The sequence below is a fragment of the Fusarium mangiferae genome (genome assembly GCF_900044065.1).
Source record: "Fusarium mangiferae strain MRC7560 genome assembly, contig: FMAN_scaffold015, whole genome shotgun sequence".
Classification (NCBI taxonomy): Eukaryota; Fungi; Ascomycota; class Sordariomycetes; order Hypocreales; family Nectriaceae; genus Fusarium; species Fusarium mangiferae.
In genome coordinates, this window is record NW_024573935.1 from 971,355 (window position 1) to 987,238 (window position 15,884).

General features: G+C 49.7%; 7 protein-coding genes across 7 annotated transcripts; 2 read left to right on the forward strand and 5 right to left on the reverse strand.

Annotated features, from left to right (window-relative positions):
* Nucleotides 1–190: 190 nt before the first annotated feature.
* On the forward strand, nucleotides 191–1,279 carry FMAN_12928 (uncharacterized protein; the record flags this gene model as incomplete). Its single annotated transcript, XM_041823427.1, has 1 exon — nucleotides 191–1,279. One exon carries the CDS (start codon nucleotides 191–193, stop codon nucleotides 1,277–1,279), a length of 1,089 nt encoding a protein of 362 aa, XP_041689008.1.
* A 164-nt stretch (nucleotides 1,280–1,443) lies between these two features.
* Nucleotides 1,444–2,787, reverse strand: FMAN_12929 (uncharacterized protein; the record flags this gene model as incomplete). Its single annotated transcript, XM_041823428.1, has 1 exon — nucleotides 1,444–2,787. The coding sequence occupies one exon, from the start codon at nucleotides 2,785–2,787 to the stop codon at nucleotides 1,444–1,446; it is 1,344 nt and encodes a 447-aa protein (XP_041689009.1).
* Nucleotides 2,788–3,581: 794 nt separating this feature from the next.
* FMAN_12930 (putative beta-galactosidase) lies at nucleotides 3,582–6,685 on the reverse strand (the record flags this gene model as incomplete). The annotated part of the gene is made up of 8 exons (XM_041823429.1): nucleotides 3,582–4,918; nucleotides 4,970–5,561; nucleotides 5,613–5,681; nucleotides 5,733–5,867; nucleotides 5,916–6,011; nucleotides 6,059–6,091; nucleotides 6,138–6,384; nucleotides 6,432–6,685. 8 exons carry the CDS (start codon nucleotides 6,683–6,685, stop codon nucleotides 3,582–3,584), a joined length of 2,763 nt encoding a protein of 920 aa, XP_041689010.1.
* Nucleotides 6,686–7,501: 816 nt separating this feature from the next.
* On the reverse strand, nucleotides 7,502–8,761 carry FMAN_12931 (uncharacterized protein; the record flags this gene model as incomplete). The annotated part of the gene is made up of 1 exon (XM_041823430.1): nucleotides 7,502–8,761. One exon carries the CDS (start codon nucleotides 8,759–8,761, stop codon nucleotides 7,502–7,504), a length of 1,260 nt encoding a protein of 419 aa, XP_041689011.1.
* Nucleotides 8,762–9,925: 1,164 nt separating this feature from the next.
* Nucleotides 9,926–11,710, reverse strand: FMAN_12932 (uncharacterized protein; the record flags this gene model as incomplete). The annotated part of the gene is made up of 4 exons (XM_041823431.1): nucleotides 9,926–10,518; nucleotides 10,571–11,161; nucleotides 11,214–11,395; nucleotides 11,445–11,710. 4 exons carry the CDS (start codon nucleotides 11,708–11,710, stop codon nucleotides 9,926–9,928), a joined length of 1,632 nt encoding a protein of 543 aa, XP_041689012.1.
* Nucleotides 11,711–12,364: 654 nt separating this feature from the next.
* Nucleotides 12,365–13,197, forward strand: FMAN_12933 (uncharacterized protein; the record flags this gene model as incomplete). The annotated part of the gene is made up of 2 exons (XM_041823432.1): nucleotides 12,365–12,780; nucleotides 12,828–13,197. 2 exons carry the CDS (start codon nucleotides 12,365–12,367, stop codon nucleotides 13,195–13,197), a joined length of 786 nt encoding a protein of 261 aa, XP_041689013.1.
* Nucleotides 13,198–13,600: 403 nt separating this feature from the next.
* FMAN_12934 (putative pectate lyase 1) lies at nucleotides 13,601–14,675 on the reverse strand (the record flags this gene model as incomplete). Its single annotated transcript, XM_041823433.1, has 3 exons — nucleotides 13,601–14,026; nucleotides 14,079–14,323; nucleotides 14,372–14,675. The coding sequence occupies 3 exons, from the start codon at nucleotides 14,673–14,675 to the stop codon at nucleotides 13,601–13,603; spliced, it is 975 nt and encodes a 324-aa protein (XP_041689014.1).
* Between the last annotated feature and the right edge of the window lie 1,209 nt (nucleotides 14,676–15,884).

Here is a 15,884-nt window from a genome sequence, read left to right on the forward strand (position 1 = left end):
AAAATTGATAGGATCTAGTGCCAGTTTGTTTGACAGAGCAACCGTCACCATGTATATGCACGACGACCAAGAAGACGCGGCACCAGCGCCATCGCCGAACCACGTAGAGCCATTTCCTTGGCACATCGGAGTCTTCGACGCTCACAATCATATTGGCGAACGCGTAAACTCGATATCCGAACTACCAACCATGAAATCTCAAGCCGTAGCAATTATGGCAACACGAACTCAAGACCAGCCTCTTATCGCCTCGATTGTCAAAGCACACGGAGTAAAAGGTCCGGAGTGCTTTACTGAGGACAAAACGACCGTCGTCGCAGGCTATGGAAGACACCCGTGGTTCTGTCATGAACTCTTTGACGATTCAATAGAGACTCCTACATACGTCCCATCTGAAGATGTCGAGGCTGCGAAAGAGCAGCACTACAAGGCAGTGCTCTCACCAGCTCCAACCGATCCAGCTTTCTGGCACGATCTCCCAGAACCGATAGCACTGTCTACTTTTATCGCGGAGACTAGAGCACGATTAATCGAAGACCCATACGCCATGATCGGAGAGATTGGTCTTGATAAGCCATTCCGACTGCCTATGCAGTGGACGGATCCCAAGCCAGAGCCTGATCCTGATCGGACACCAGGAGGTCGTCAGAGAAGACCACTCAGTCAACATCGCATTAATATTACACATCAAAAGGCTGTATTCATGGCGCATCTCAGACTAGCAGGAGAGCTTGGAAGGCCTGTTAGTGTTCATGGGGTGCAAGTCCATGGAATTTTGTATGATGCTTTGAATGAGTCCTGGAAGGGTCATGAAGTTCGAGGTCGGCGCTCAAGGGACAAAGAAGAGAAGAATGGCACAAATTCACAAGCGGCAGAGGAAACCCCAAAGCCATACCCCCCACGAATCTGTCTTCACTCATTTAGTGGTAAATCCGATGCTGTCAAACAGTATCTCAAACCATCCATCCCAGCCAAGATCTTCTTCTCATTCTCAAAGACCAATAACCTGCGATCAGATGAAGAGAGGAAGAAGGCGGAAGATGCGATCAAGATAGTGCCGGATAATCGGATACTGGTTGAGAGCGATCTCCATACTGCTGGTGAGAGGATGGATAGTGAACTTGAGGAGATGTACCGTGTGATTTGTCAAGTGAAGGGATGGGGTTTGGAAGAAGGCGTTGAGAAGATTGCCGAGAATTATCGGGAGTTTGTCTTCGGTTCATGCGCGATGGTCTTGGACATTAAACGTCAGCAAAAAGGGGGCTTGACTGTCAAGTAAACACCTGAAAGGAATCATTGTAAAACGTCAATTGAAAATTATGAAAGTTCTAAAAGTCCAGCTTGACCTGCAAGTCCTGCCAGGAAAGTCTATGCCATCGAGTCCACGACGCACCTGTACCAAAGAAATAAAAAGAAAGTATACACAGGACACAATATCTAGCCCTACTTTTCGACTTCCACAGTCCGGCTCTTCTTCTCCTGGTGAAGGTAGGTTCCCAGCACTTCAACCAGAAACCTCTCTCGGTGCAACAAGTGTCTCGGTCCTTGCTTCTTCAAGAATCGCACTGCTGCTGCCAGAATGAGAGGATGATGTTCTTCTGGTAAATCCAAGATGCTAGCGACACTGACTTGCACTCGAAGCTCCTGCGCCTTGACGAATAAGTGGCCAATCTTCTTGTTGGCAACTAATCGCAGACTGAATTGCTCAAAGAGGTCATGTTTGACGAATAACTCCAGAACATCCTGCAGAGTCACCTCTTCTCCAAATGTCTGCTCAAGATCGACGCCTGCGCCGTCTTGAATCGTGTGTCGCAGTTGAGAAGTCGACTCGAGCGCCTCAGTGATGTTGTCAACGGTCAATGGCGGTATAGCAGATATGCAAGGCCGATCATATCCAACTCTGTGTCGCCACCAAACGTTGCAAAAGATCGAAGTGACAATGACAGGAATAAGGATACAATAACCCCACCATCGCTCAGCCGTGATCATTGAACCAACTCCTCCAAGAACATTCGCGATGCCGTTGAGGGTGAAAAAGAGCTGGACGTTGAAACATCTCTGCTTCAACAACGGAAGTGATGGCGAGCCTTGAAGTTCTTTCTTTGCGACGGTGACGTGGGATCGCATCTTGGAGACTACCATGGACGCCCAAATCGCACTGATGAGACCGAATAGCGCGATGGGGGCGTTGCCGAGATATCCGGACAGGATATTACTCGCATGCCAGACCTTTCTGTTTGCTCCGCCAATAGCCATGTATGTACCAATGCTGATCAACATCGCGCCCCCTCCCATCAGCAAGTCCATAGCCCACCGATTAATTATCTCAATTCGTAGTTCCCTTGTCGTGATCTCGATGAAAACATCAAGACCCCGCGAATCAGTCCCAGCAGGTAGATTCTCCTTTTCCGTCTCGAGGTACTGTTTCTGCTGTCGCAAGAACTTGATATTTCTCCAAGCTTTTCTGGAGTCGAAAAAAGCGCAGATTGAGAGGACAAAGGCAGAAGTTCCGCCAATTGCCATGAAGACGATGGCGTAGATGGGGACGGGGACATCGTTCCATACGTTGGCGGCAAAGTCGCCTGCGTTGGCGAGTTCGAGAAAACCGACGGCGGCGAAGAGGTTGTTTCGGAGGCGGTTGTCGTCGATGCAGGACCATTGGGATCGCTTCTTTGCGAGGGTGACTGAGTTGGGGCCGGGGACGGAGAGCTCGGTCGGGGGAAGATCGTGAGGCAGGGCTGCTTTTGGAGCAGCATCGTACTGCTTCATCATGATCGGTGCGTCCATCGTGAGAGATCTAGGAAAGACTCTTGATCTGTTAAGAATGTTCACATAATGAAGTGCTTGAGAACTTACGAATGAAGCTTGAGAAGCTGGTTATATACGGAGCACGGAAGTATCACATGGAAAGCCAAGACGCAGAAGACACCAAGAACAGATCATTACAACGGTGAGTCACTGCAAACCTCTCCCTTGGCAGGACAAAGAGAGATGATAAAATGTAAGAAAAAAGAAAGAAAAGCAAGAAAGAAAGTGGCTTCTTAATTTAGGAGACGTTACGTACGTAGAGTGACATATGCTCGGACGTTCCGACCGCTTAGTCGCTGCCGGGCTCCACTCTGAGGGCCGTTGCAGCCGAAGCTTGGGGTATCCACGATTCGATCATCCCGCGAGGCGCAGCAACCCTGTTCACTGTAGGATAGCCCTACAATGACATACAAGTCAATCGAATTATATAAAAGACATAATGTCGATGAAATGCTATCTACTGAGCTTGTTTACATATCGTTGAGAGGAGAAATGGGTGAAGAAACAGAGCTTCACACTGCAAATCATCACTTGGCACAGTGGAGATCACGGCATCTCAGAGCCGAAGGCCACGCAAGCCTTGGCGAATTTCCTTCACAGCAAGGCACGCAAATCACTCCCGTCTCCAAGGGAGGACACACTTTCTCCAACAGGAATAGAGCAGCCTCAATTGGTCCACGGATGATACCGTAGGGCCGAACCAACCACTGGAGACAAGACTAAATATAGCGAAACCTTATACGGCGCCACCAATTGAAACGTTGCACCCTTCACTAATAAGCATCTCGGCGTTTAGAATACTTCGGCCCCTCAACCACCTTCACAGGCTTTCGACCGGTCTGAACAGGCACTCCAGCTGTTAAGCTCAGCCCATCCACGTTAGCGCTCTTCTCCAACGCCCAGAGCGCAATGCCGATCCAGTTATCACCCTTGTAGTTGAAAATTCCTTCAGGGACGGGGAAGTCTGTCTGGGGTCCTACGTTTGCGACGTATTTTCCGTACTGGAAACCATGTACGTAGAGGATAGCGCGGTACGCGCCTGTGCTGGACGTGTTGTTCTTGAAAGTGAATGATAGAGGAATGTCGTGTGTTGAAGAAGGGAGGTTAAGGGGGAGTTTAGCTGTGAAGAATGACACGCCAGGTTTGGAAAGGCCTTTGAAGGGGGAACCGGGTTTGAAGGAGGAGAGCGGAGGGGATGGGAGATGATAGCCTTGGCGCTCGAAGAAAAAGCCGCCTTCGTTGAGGGGACCGCGGAACTTGTCCTTGTAACTCTCGCCGCCGAGATTGCCCGTCAGTTTCCACTTTGACACCTTTGTCTCCTTGCCAGAGTCCGAAGTAATGTGCCAGTCGAGAATTCCACGGGGCTGCTTCGTCTCATCGGCGCCGGGGACCCAGTTTCCATTCAGGCCCATGTTGTCGACAATAACTGTGACGACGTGCTCTTTACCCTTTTCGGTCTTGGGGAGTTTGTAGGTTGACGTGTCATTGTTGTTGTTGCCCCCGCCTGTGACGGATCCAACGAACTTGTCATCGAGCCAGACTGAACTTCCATAGGCGCGGCCACCGAATGTCCAGAGTTTGAGCTTGGACTCGGATCCTGATGCAGTGAAATGGCCTCGGAAGATCAGTGCACCAGCATTGAAGCCGTAGTCGCCAGAGTACAGCGACACCGAGTTGTTGAGAGGCCACTTTGAGTTGAAAGTCTTTTTGATATCAGCAGTCCGCCACTTTGAATCATCGTAGTCTTTCTTCACTTCAGGAAGACCGTCGATGTAGTGCCAATCCAACGACTTCAGATCAGGAACTTTGACGGAGGGAAGCTTGATGTCTGGGTTGACGAGCCAATTTCCAAGCTTGGACTTGGTAAAAGAAGTGTCCTTGCCGTTGATAGACAGACGAGAGGTTCCCTTAGGCGCACCGACGATCTCAACTGGTGTAGTGGTGTTGAAGTCCGCTTGCACCGATAGCTTGGAGCCTTCGACAGCAACGGATCGGACAAGGTATGGACCATTGATGATGACGGCGTCGGGGTTCATCGCAGACGATCCGTATTCCCCACTCTTCTTACTCGGGATGGAAGGCACCCAGTACTTGTACGCAGCATTGCGATCTGACAATCCGTTAGTTCCCATAATCTATCGGTAAAGCACTCGAGACTTACCCAAGAGGTAGATGTAAAGAGATCCAGTCTGCACAACACGACGCTTCGTGCTAGTCTTGAACTGAAAGACACCAGCACCCTTCTTCTTTTCAATCTTGACCCCATCGCCCTCAACAACTTTCAGCTTCTCTTCTCCCTTGACCGCAACTTCATGAACTTCATCCGGACCACCGTAAAGCACAAGAACAGTCTTATCCCCAAACTTCTTCCACGTGAAAACTTCCGCAGTGCTGTACAACAACTCAAACTTGCCAACGGGATAGTCCACAACATGGATCTTTGAATCGCGTCTATGCAGCGATAAAGACCCGCCAAGCTGAGGAATAGTCAGTGTCCCCGCGGAGGTTTTGACCTTGAGCTTATAAGATGCTGAGTCCGTGGTGCGATAGTCTGCGTGGCGGACGACGTAGAAAGCATCATCCTTTTTGGTGGTAAGTGCCGTAACGGCGATGTTCTTGTTGTCGGTGTACTCTGTGGTTGTGAAGTTGCTTGCTTCTGCGATGGCGTAATTCGGTGAGACGCGGAGGAATTGGCCTTGGAGCTTTATCTCGGAGTACTTTTCACGAGCGATTGTTCTGTCTTCCTTGATAGCCTACAAGCCTATTAGAAGTGTCCCATGGATTTTGTGCGGCGAGTTACTCACGGCTCCATAGTCGTACGAGGTATAGCCATCAGAGTGGCCAAGGTTGCCCCAGTTAGTGCCGCCGAAGGTCTATGCTGTTAGCCATTTACGCGGCCTACTGAATGGGTAGTTATGGTTTACCATGTAGATATTGAAGATGGTGACGCCAGCGGCGATGTTGTTCTTGTAGAAGACGCGAGCGAATTCGTGGTTAGTGAGTTCGTAACAATTGCTGAAGCCGTAGCCACCTGGTGGATCAAAGGCTCCGCCTTGGAACTACAAATTGTCAATCACCGTTCACTCCGAGACGCTACTCATACTCACCTCAACGATTGAATACGGTGTGTTGGGGCTGATCTTCTCATGCTCCGCGTGCCACGTCGTCGGAAGACCATCCTTGGGCCAATTATACGGGTTTTGCTATACTTGGTCAGCGCCGTCAGTATCGCCGAGGCGGAAAGACTCACGCAGTCGAATCCAACAGGATATCCATCATGTCCCTGCCAAGGTTAGCACATATTAATGCCGATCCCCGTGCAAACTCACATAAATGTCGACAGCGCCAGGTCCCGTTCCAGGAGCTCCGGTACCTCCTGGCCAAGCATCATTGTTGATAAGAGGCACAACAACGCCAGCCTTGCGAACCTGATCTTTGACGTATTTCAAGTAATCATGGTTGGGGAAAGGCGTTCCTTGAGCTGCGCTGTACTCGTTCTCAGGTTGATACAAAATGACTGGTCCGCCGTTGGTGATTTGAGCTTTTGCGATGATCTTGGCGACGTGGGCAACATAACTGCACGATGTCAGCACTGAGTCTGCACTAGGATGCTTATCACTTACTTGTCTGTCGCCTCTAGATAATCCGTCGCATTCGTCCTTAAAAGCCCTTTCACCCTCTGCAACCATCCAGGAAATCCACCACCCGAAACCTCAGCATTGATATATGGGCCCGGTCGTGCAAGGAGATAAATCCCTGCCTCATGCGCCGCATCGATAAACGGCTGTAAGTCCAGCGCGCCCTCTGATCTGAATTCTCCAGGTTTTCCCTCGAGGAGAGCCCAGTCAACATAGAACGAAACCATGTTGAAACCCATGGCTTTGACCTTTTGGAAGAGATCTGGGTACAGCGATGCGACGGGGAGACGAAACGGATGGATCTCGGCGGAGAAGATCGTGACACGCTCACCGCGGATGAAGAGGGAGTGTTCGTCGAATGTCACTATGTCTTGGAGAAGAGCTCGGGAGTCGAGGATGTTGGATGGACGGGTGCCACGAGGGAGAACATTTTGCGCATGAGTGCTAGCCGCAAGGGCTGCGAGGAAGAAGTTTGACAACTTCATACTTGCGGCATACCCTTTCAATGCCGCAAAATAATTGCTGTGAAGCCCAGCATCTTATACATCGTTGCAAACAGGCTCCAGATCTGCCGATGACGGATGCCCTCCCGAATATGCCGAAATGCATCGACACCTGCAATTCGTATTGGTGGAGAAGTATTATTTCCGCGTGAAATGCCGTCATGATGCTCCAAACTCCAGGGTCATTTCACGAGAGTTCGTAATTTATCCATAGTGATGGCGAGTTGCATGATTGAGGGGTTTGCAGGACAATTGGGGGTTGTGATTGGAGCTCTTAGAGAGATCTGCGGGAGCCTTGGCATGGGCTATTTACCCCATGAAATACTACGTATGATGCAGGTTCATGAATGAGGGGTATTATGATGCGATTGGGATGATCATCGGATGGTTTGTTTGTATCCGTGAAGCTAGCGCAGGGTGGATGGTCAGGGTGGGCAACATGGTTCACTATCGGGGAAGCCGGTCCGCAAAGTCGGTTAGACTCATGGAAGCTACAAATTGAAAATGGTAGAGATTGTCTATCTTGTCATTCCCCCTTCGCTATGATCCAAATTACGCAGCAAAAGCACTCAGCAGCTTCTCGTGCTCTTTCTTAGTAATAGGAATAACAGTTCCGTGTCTCGGGCTCGTAGGAAGCTTATAGTTTGCCGAAACCTTCCAGCTCGGCTTATCCAAATCGCTAGTCTCAAGAGGCACATAGCCCTTACCACCATACTCATCCACAAAAAGATAAAACTTCTCGCCATTGGCATCACCGGCGTTACCCTTAAAAGCAGTAGGACCCTCGACGGCTTGAAGACCAGCGTTCTTGCCAATGCAAGTAGCTTGAAGAGTCCATCCGTCGACGGGGGCGAGCAGGTTGGAGGACTTCTCCTGGATAATGTCGGTGCAGCCGCTAGCTGATGCCTCGTCCTTTGTAAACCGATAGAATGAATTACCGGACTTGAGGACAGTGGTGTCGATGCGGGAGGTCTTGCTGTCCTGCCAGATCTCGGCCTTGGAGAAGGTGACGAAGTCGCGGGTCAGAGAATAGAGCATGCGGTGATAAGAGTTGTCTGAGTGATCAGCTGTGTTGTACAGCGACGAGGCCCAGAAGACAACGTATGAGTTCTTCTCATCATCCCAGAACGCCTCAGGCGCCCAGGTATTTCCAGCGTTGTCGGGAGAAACCTTGACGTGTCGTTGCGCAGACCACGTAACAAGGTCATCAGACTCCCAAATCTCAAGGTACAAGCTTCCCTTGCGGACGGCATCGCCCCAAGAGGTTCCACTGCCAATAGACAAATCCGTCGCGATCATGAAAAACTTATCGCCCTCAACAGATCGAATAACAAAAGGATCTCTCAACCCTTTGGTTCCAAGCTTCGACGTAATAACAGGCTGTCCGCCGTTAAGCTCCTGCCAATCAAGGGCATTATTGCCTTTGCTAGCCGCAAAGTAGATATTCTCCCCCTGCTTCGAATTACCCGTAAAGTACGCGAACCCATACGCCTCATACGGATCTTGCTGAACGGCCTGACGAACAGAGGCGTTGAACTCGCGCTCGTGCAATTGGCCGTCTACTTCGAGGGACGCGACGAGGAGAACGTCGGAGGTGGTGGGTTGGCGCTTCACGAGACCATCGTGACTGATGATGGAGGGATCGCTACTGCGCCAGGTGATGGAGTGTCCGTTTGAAGTGGAGGGGAGGGTGATGTGGCTGCGAATATCTTCGAGGTTACGGACGTTGAGGGAGGAGAGGGCTTCGTGGGAGTGGATGCCTGTGGCGAGGGAGAGGAGGGCTAGGGAGAGGGATTGAAGACGGGACAACATGGCGAAGAATGGCAATGGCCTTGCGTAGAGACGAGAGAGCCGTAGGGGATGCCAACTAAAATCAATGGTCGCGATACTATCGTCCTTTATATACACCGCAAGTCTTTCCAAACTGGACAACCTTGGCTCCCTCACGATCTCCACCCAATGTCCCCAATTGCCTCAATTAGTCCACGGACCTCTCATCATCATTCCCATTCTGTCTCTTGGCAAACTGTAGCACGGTCGTTTACTCTTTTTTTTTCGACGTCATTCGGTAGTTATTACCCCGGATCGTCCATTTTCGTCCCTTCTGGGGTAGCCAACTGACCCCTGCAGATGCTTCGTTACACGCACCGGCCCAAACTATGCTTTTAGGTTATACTCCGCATAAACGCCGAGCCTTTATTCGTGCGCAAAAAATGCAGTGGATAAAAGATTATCTGAATCGCAAGTTTTTGGGTTCGAGATGGGTACGAGGCATCATGTGCGCTGATGATCATTACTGGATAAGTAAGGTGGTTGATTGTTTTTGGCGGGGAGATGGGGTGACCTCGGGAGTCGAGCGGTTTACCCCAGATGCGCCATGTGCAATGCTGGGGACAGTTTTGTCGGGGTAAGGTTCTGTATACGTATGCATAGCGATATGCATATTTGCTGGTGTGTCGTGGCGCGTGAAGATTTGTATTTGTCTGGAATGTTAGCTGAAAGGGCGCATTACTCAACTGGCGCGGATATTTTGTCTTACTCAGGCGAACACCACTTATGCCAGCCAAACTACGTGTCGCAGTGTTTGCAAAGCTTATGAGACATGATTTCATAGTCCAAGACGTCTTCTTTCGTGGTGGACTTGCCTCTAGGTAGCTCCGTACAATTGTCTCCTAGAGCACTATTGACACGAAGCTGCAGGGTAGGTGAGATTCACTACAATAAACTAATCACTTCCATCTATGACATCGCCTGGATGCTTTCAGATAATCTATTTGCACGATAGCGTGAGGCTAGACCTACAAAAAGATACCTAGAGGTTCTATTCATACCCAGGTTTTTGCCATTGCTGTCATTAGCAAGGTCTGTTGATCGGAACAGTATCAACAGATGAAACCTTCACACGAGCAGTCAACGAATAATGCCCAAGGTAGAATCGAATCACCGGTCATTTTTTTCTCTTTCCTAAATCTTAAACTACTTCCCTCTTACAAGTAGCGGATGAGCCTCTGTGTTAAGCACATACTTCATTTTCCCATCACTCCTAACCTGCAACTCCGAATCCTCCGCAAACATCAAATACAAATACTTCAACGTCTCCGCTAACCAAAAGCTCTCCATCTTGTCAACAAACTTTCTCGTCTTATCATCTTTCGTCTTCATAACACTCTTCAAACCTGTGTAACCTCCCTCTACCTTGCACATTCTGTTCAATGCCTCAAACGCCTCCCAAGCCCAGTCTTGGTACTTGCGATCCCCAGTGGCGCGGTAGGCGTAGTACAAACTTTCGATGGTCTCTGGTCGGAGAATATATTCTGCGTTGGTATGGTAATAGCCGCTCTTTTCGTAGAAGGATTGCCATTTTGGCGCGGGAAGCCGTTTGGATGATGCTTTTGCGAGGGGTTGGCGGCCGTCGTCGACCCAGCGAAAGAGTTCGGGCCCGATACCACTTGGACTTTGACGGTAGACTTCATAGTATGATTCAGAGAGTTTGACGCCAAAGTCAACAAAGGTTTGGTTCCGGAGAAGGAGCCCGCCCAGGATCAGTGAGCCGCCGCAAACGCTTGCCACTGTTGAGGTTAGCACAATCTGGCAGTCAACTCAGCGATGTAAGACACTTACGGTGGCTAGAAATTGGAATCATGGTATCCCCGCGCATCTCTCCCAGGAACGTCAGATCAGGCCTCGTCGATGGTGAAGAAGCCAAATACAACATTGACGACTCAGCCGCCTTGATCCAGCTCTCTCCATACTCGGCAAAAGCGACTGGATCGTACGCATACATCTTGATCAGGTACTCATAGTAGCTATCCGAGCCACCTCCCCAACCAGCCTGATAATCACCAAAATACCCGTCCTTGAGCTTGACATATGTGCCTATCAAACCAGGAAGTGTAAAGGACTGTTTCGTCTTGGGGTGGATCAGATGATCTTGAGCTCTCTGTGCAAGCTTGGCGTATGTCTGATTACCAGTTAGATCACTGAGTCGGGTCCATTCGAGGACGAGTGTGCCAAAGCAAGTGATGGAGTTGTCGATGTTGCCGAAGCGTCGGAGCTGAGGATTGAAGATGATCTCATCGTCGGGAATGCCGGAAGGTGTATCAAAGGCGATGCTGAGTCTGTCTGCGAGAATAACAGCTGCTTTGAGCAAGTTGTTCTTTAGATAGATATCTGTGGCCAGGTGCTTATATGAGCCAGATAGCAGGTCATAAGCTAGAGGCAAGGTCAGTGGGATAGCCAACTCGCCAGATCTCTGGATGCATACCGGATAGAAGGCCTCCGAGATAGCGAATAGTTGTTTCAAAGAGAGATATAGGCTGGTCTGGTACAATAGTAACAGTAAAATCTGTAAGCATAATCTGTCTGAGAATCTTATCCACGATCTCGGCGTCCTCCATGATGATAGCCGTACTCAGCCCATCAACCGCCGTCGCGCCCCAGCCATTTCTACCATAAATCAGTGAATCAACATACCAATCAAGGTTCGTGAACTTACCGATCATCCTCATAGGTCTTGCTGATCGGCAATAACGTATCATGAGGCGCAGCAAATTGCTCATATTTATCCCACGAAAACCGGAATGCTTCGACAATCGCGGCGGCTCTTTGCGGGTCGCCTTTTAGCTTGGCGGAGGCAAACTGTGAAATTGCTTTTGAGTAACCATTTCGCGGGGCACGTCCTGCGAAGAGGAGCGAAAAGACATGGTATGCGATGAAGATGGCTCCCAGCCAAACAATCGCTTTCTGGATAGATCTCTGCATTCTTGTCCACCGCCAGCCCGAAGCCAGTTGAGCAGGAGAAGAAGCAAAAGGCAAGAAGAGAGAAAGAAGAGAGAGAGGAAGCTAAACAGCTCCATTGATGGCCAGTCCTGAATGAGCCCTGATTGCAGGAAAGCTGAAGATTCCCCTGAGTGAATCTTATCGGTTATCGTCCCAATTTTTAGCTTAGGGGCTGATCCTTATCAAAGCCTCCGTCAGCGCCACACTTAGCACCTCAAAATTAGCTAAGCGGCATCACTTAGGTCCTTAGCGCTGAGCTGTCCCCTGGAAATTTGCCAAAGCTATCGATTTTAGCAGGCCATTGCAGCGAATGGCAGCTGGACCAACAATGCGCTAACTGAAGGTGACAGCATCTTAAGATCTTTCTGGCTAGAGCCACGAAACTATTGTTTCGTCTGCAAGGTACCCTTCACCAAAATGTTTATATTTTTCACTTATTATTAGTTCTTGTCTCGGCATGGGAAAATAAACAACGGTGCCTCACGTCATGTGGGAGGCCGGAGCTAAAGCTCAGTCCGGTCCAATTCTTAAAATGTAGTCTCCTTTTCGCGGAGAACCTTCTTCCTCTCCTCAACGTTTGCCGTTCATTCACTCGTTTATACCATAACGCTACCATTACTCTCGTTAACATTCAGGATGCGTTGGATTTCTATCGCTGCCGTTCTCGGCGCTGCGCTGCTCCCTGCTAGCGCTCGTCCACTATGCCGTCCCGATCGATCGACTACGACTGCTCTGCCGTCCACGACTGCGACTACGGGCGTTGAGACTTTGAGCACTGATTCCGCGACTGCTACTGAGACATCGGCAATTGAGACAACGGTTACTTTCGTGACTACCTTTACGGAATCAGATACCGCTACTGCGACTACTGGGTTCACCACTGTTACTTCTGCGGCTACCAGCGTCGCTGCGACTACTACCTCCGAGGCCCCCGAGCCTACCAACTACATCCAAAACCCTGACTTTGAGGATAGCCCCAACACCGACTGGAGTCTTCGAACTAGCGATATCAAGAACAACCCTGAACGAGCTCGTTCTGGCAACAAATATGTGTAAGTCTCCCCCTGATCCGTTCTAGGGCATCACCAACAAGAAGCAGCCAATACGATGTCGATGACTCCGAAGCCGTCGGCGGCAATCAACTGAACCAAACCGTCAACGGTCTCGACACCAAGCGCCTCTACCGTCTTACAACCTACGCGACTGTTTTCAACACTCCCGCGCCCGTCAAGGATGAAAGCACTATCTGCGTCATCCAAGCTTTGCAGGAGAGCACGATCTTGTCTCAGTGGCGCCTCGACTTCACGGCTCTAGGTACATACCAACCGCTCCACGTCGATTTCACGCCTTTTGACGAGGATGTCACGATTACGATGAGGCTTCGATGCTCTGCTGGAAAGAAGGTTACTTTCTCTGTTGGTCTGGATGATGTTTCTTTGTATGATATTGGTCCTAAGCTGGTTGGTTAAGCTGCGTTCTGTTGCCGATCGTCATGCTCGGACACTCGGATCTCATTGCGGGGAATCAGCAGGTCAACCAATTTCAATCCCCGATCTTCTGAGCCTGAGATGTAAAGGGATCCTGCTGTGATATTTATTCTTCTTCGACCTGACAAAAAGCTTTTACATATATGGCCATTAATCTTACATCTTCCATCACTATCATGGGCATAATTTCCTACAGTTCTAGAGCTTAGGTTTGGGCTCTGGAGACAAATGCATCAATGGCTGTAGATTTCAAAGCAGTCGTGAAGAGATATCCATCAGATAGTTCAATTCGTTCTCCATACGAAGTCTCTCGACTTTCCAGCCCCGGTATCTTGCTAGTCTACTCGCATCCCCCTAAGCTACCAACGCTCCCGTACATCTCTTCTTACAGCTTCTGACCAGCAGTACCAGGAATAGTGGAAGCAACCTTTCCAGATCCCAAAAGTGTAACCTTGTAAGGAAGCGAAGCAGAGGTAAGTGTACCCTTAGGCGCAGAGTTGACCGAACCACCGAGATCAACATCTTCAACAACAGCATAGCCAGTCTCCTTGGAATCAGCAAAGAAGATAGCGCGCTCGACGGAGTTGGCGAAAGCAGAGCTCTGGACGAGAACTTGAGCGCCCATGCGGGTGTTGACACCGGAGAGGAGAATGCCATCCCAGTAGTTGTTGACGATATGAACGGTAGCGAAGCGGATGAGGGGCTGGCGGCTGCTGACGTTCTTCCAGTAGTTGTTGGCGTAAGTGATGTGGAGCTTGCCCTTGTCCTCCGAGGCGTTGCTGTCGGAGTGGCCGATCAGGGAGCCCTTCCACTAAAGAGGGTCAGTAAGAACAATATTTGGCTTGGAGATGAGGTCAACTTACGTGATCGTGGAAGTAGGTGTTGGAGACAGTGATCCAATCAGCACCATGGGAAATGTCAAGAAGACCATCAAGGTCATCCTTTCCAAGGCTCAGATCGCCCGAGAGGTCGCAGTGGTCAACCCAAACGTTAGTAGACTCATCGATACCAATAGCATCGCCGTTGGAAGCATCAACCTTGGCGATCTTGAGGTTGCGGAGAATAACGTTCTTCTGCTGACGAACATAGAAGCCAACACCAGTGATAGCTACACATCATTAGCTAGACTACCTCAATAGCCGGAGGGTGGACTTACAGCTTCCAGCAGCACCAATGATAGTCTTGTCAGATGCAGGTCGAACCTTGTCGCTGCCCGTCAACTTGCCAGAGACGATAATGGTGAGAGGTTCGGTGCGCTTGGCAGCTTCGATGAGAGCAGCGACTGTAGTGACAGTGACAGTCGAGCCCTTGGCACCGCCAGTGGTACCGCCGTTCTGGGTGCAGTATCCGACGGTGCAAGGCTCCGCAGCTTGGCGCTTGAGGAGGGCATCGCGGGTCTCGAGCGGAGAAGCGACTGCCAAGGTGGCGAAGAGAGTGGTGAGGGCTGAAGTGAATTTCATGATGCTGGTGATTGTGTAAGTCAGAGGTGATCAGTTGAAGAAAGCCAAAGCTCGGTGGTTTCAATAATTTGGATATTATTATCGCGAAGTTTCACGGGGTCTTTATAGAATTTCATCCTTCTCATTAAACTTCCAATACTACTATTGCTACTGGCAGCACGCAAGACACCAATCCCCAATTCAGCATTCGGACCCCGGAGTCTATAGCTTCAATTTCCCTTTCTGGAGATACCATCACGAGCCTCACAGCGTCTATTGGAGTAACAATGTATCGTGTGAGAATAGAACCTTGCATTCTGAAAGTATGTGAAACATTCAAGTTTGGATGATGTTGCGTTCGGAAAAGATCGATGTTATGGGTGGCTGTTATTGGTGGAAATGGCTGGACTAAATGGCCGTGGTTGGTGGATGATCTGGAAATACCCCGGATTGTGACGATCTCTCGTCCACTGTCATTACCGGCAGTGACCTGTTTGATCTGGGGCAACGATGAAAGGAATATCTTGGCGGTCAAGTAATATCTCTTTTCCACTTCAAAGATCTGCTCAAGAATGTCCTGAGATGTCGAATAACTCACCCAGCGATCCGTTCACTGCGTCTCAGCTGTTCGCCAAACACTTGGAAGTGACATCGGTGAGTTTCCCACAGCTCAGCGTTACAATGTGATTATGCATAAACTCCATCTCCGAAGCCCGTTCACAAGGTGAGATTCGTATATACCCCAAAGTTTCGAATGTAAATTGTGGGGGCGCGAGGTCCCATCGGTCATAATATCGTGCAGGGCTTTTCCATCTGCACGGAAAAGGCGGGCGACAGACAACTCCCCCAAATGTCTGAGATGTTCCTCGAATCATGCCAAAGAGTAGCAAGGATCCTTTGTGTGCATACTCATCTGCCAATTTACTGACCCCATGCGTATTTGGGGGTTGTTTCGCCTTGATTGCTGACAGGCAAGCACTGCATCACGCTCAAAAAGGACTTTACCGCTGCATCCATCCCCCGAATGACAGAGAACACAGCCTCACAGCCCTATAGTTGATGTGAGGTAGCTATTATACTGATAGGAACTCACACGGACATGAAATTAAAAAGATCTATCAGACTCATCAATTGAATGGTCTCGTGGCAGATATACTCAAGGTACCCAGCTGTCAGACTTTCGACTTGTTTAAGTCTGAATTGGTTATACAGTATGAATATATCAATGCT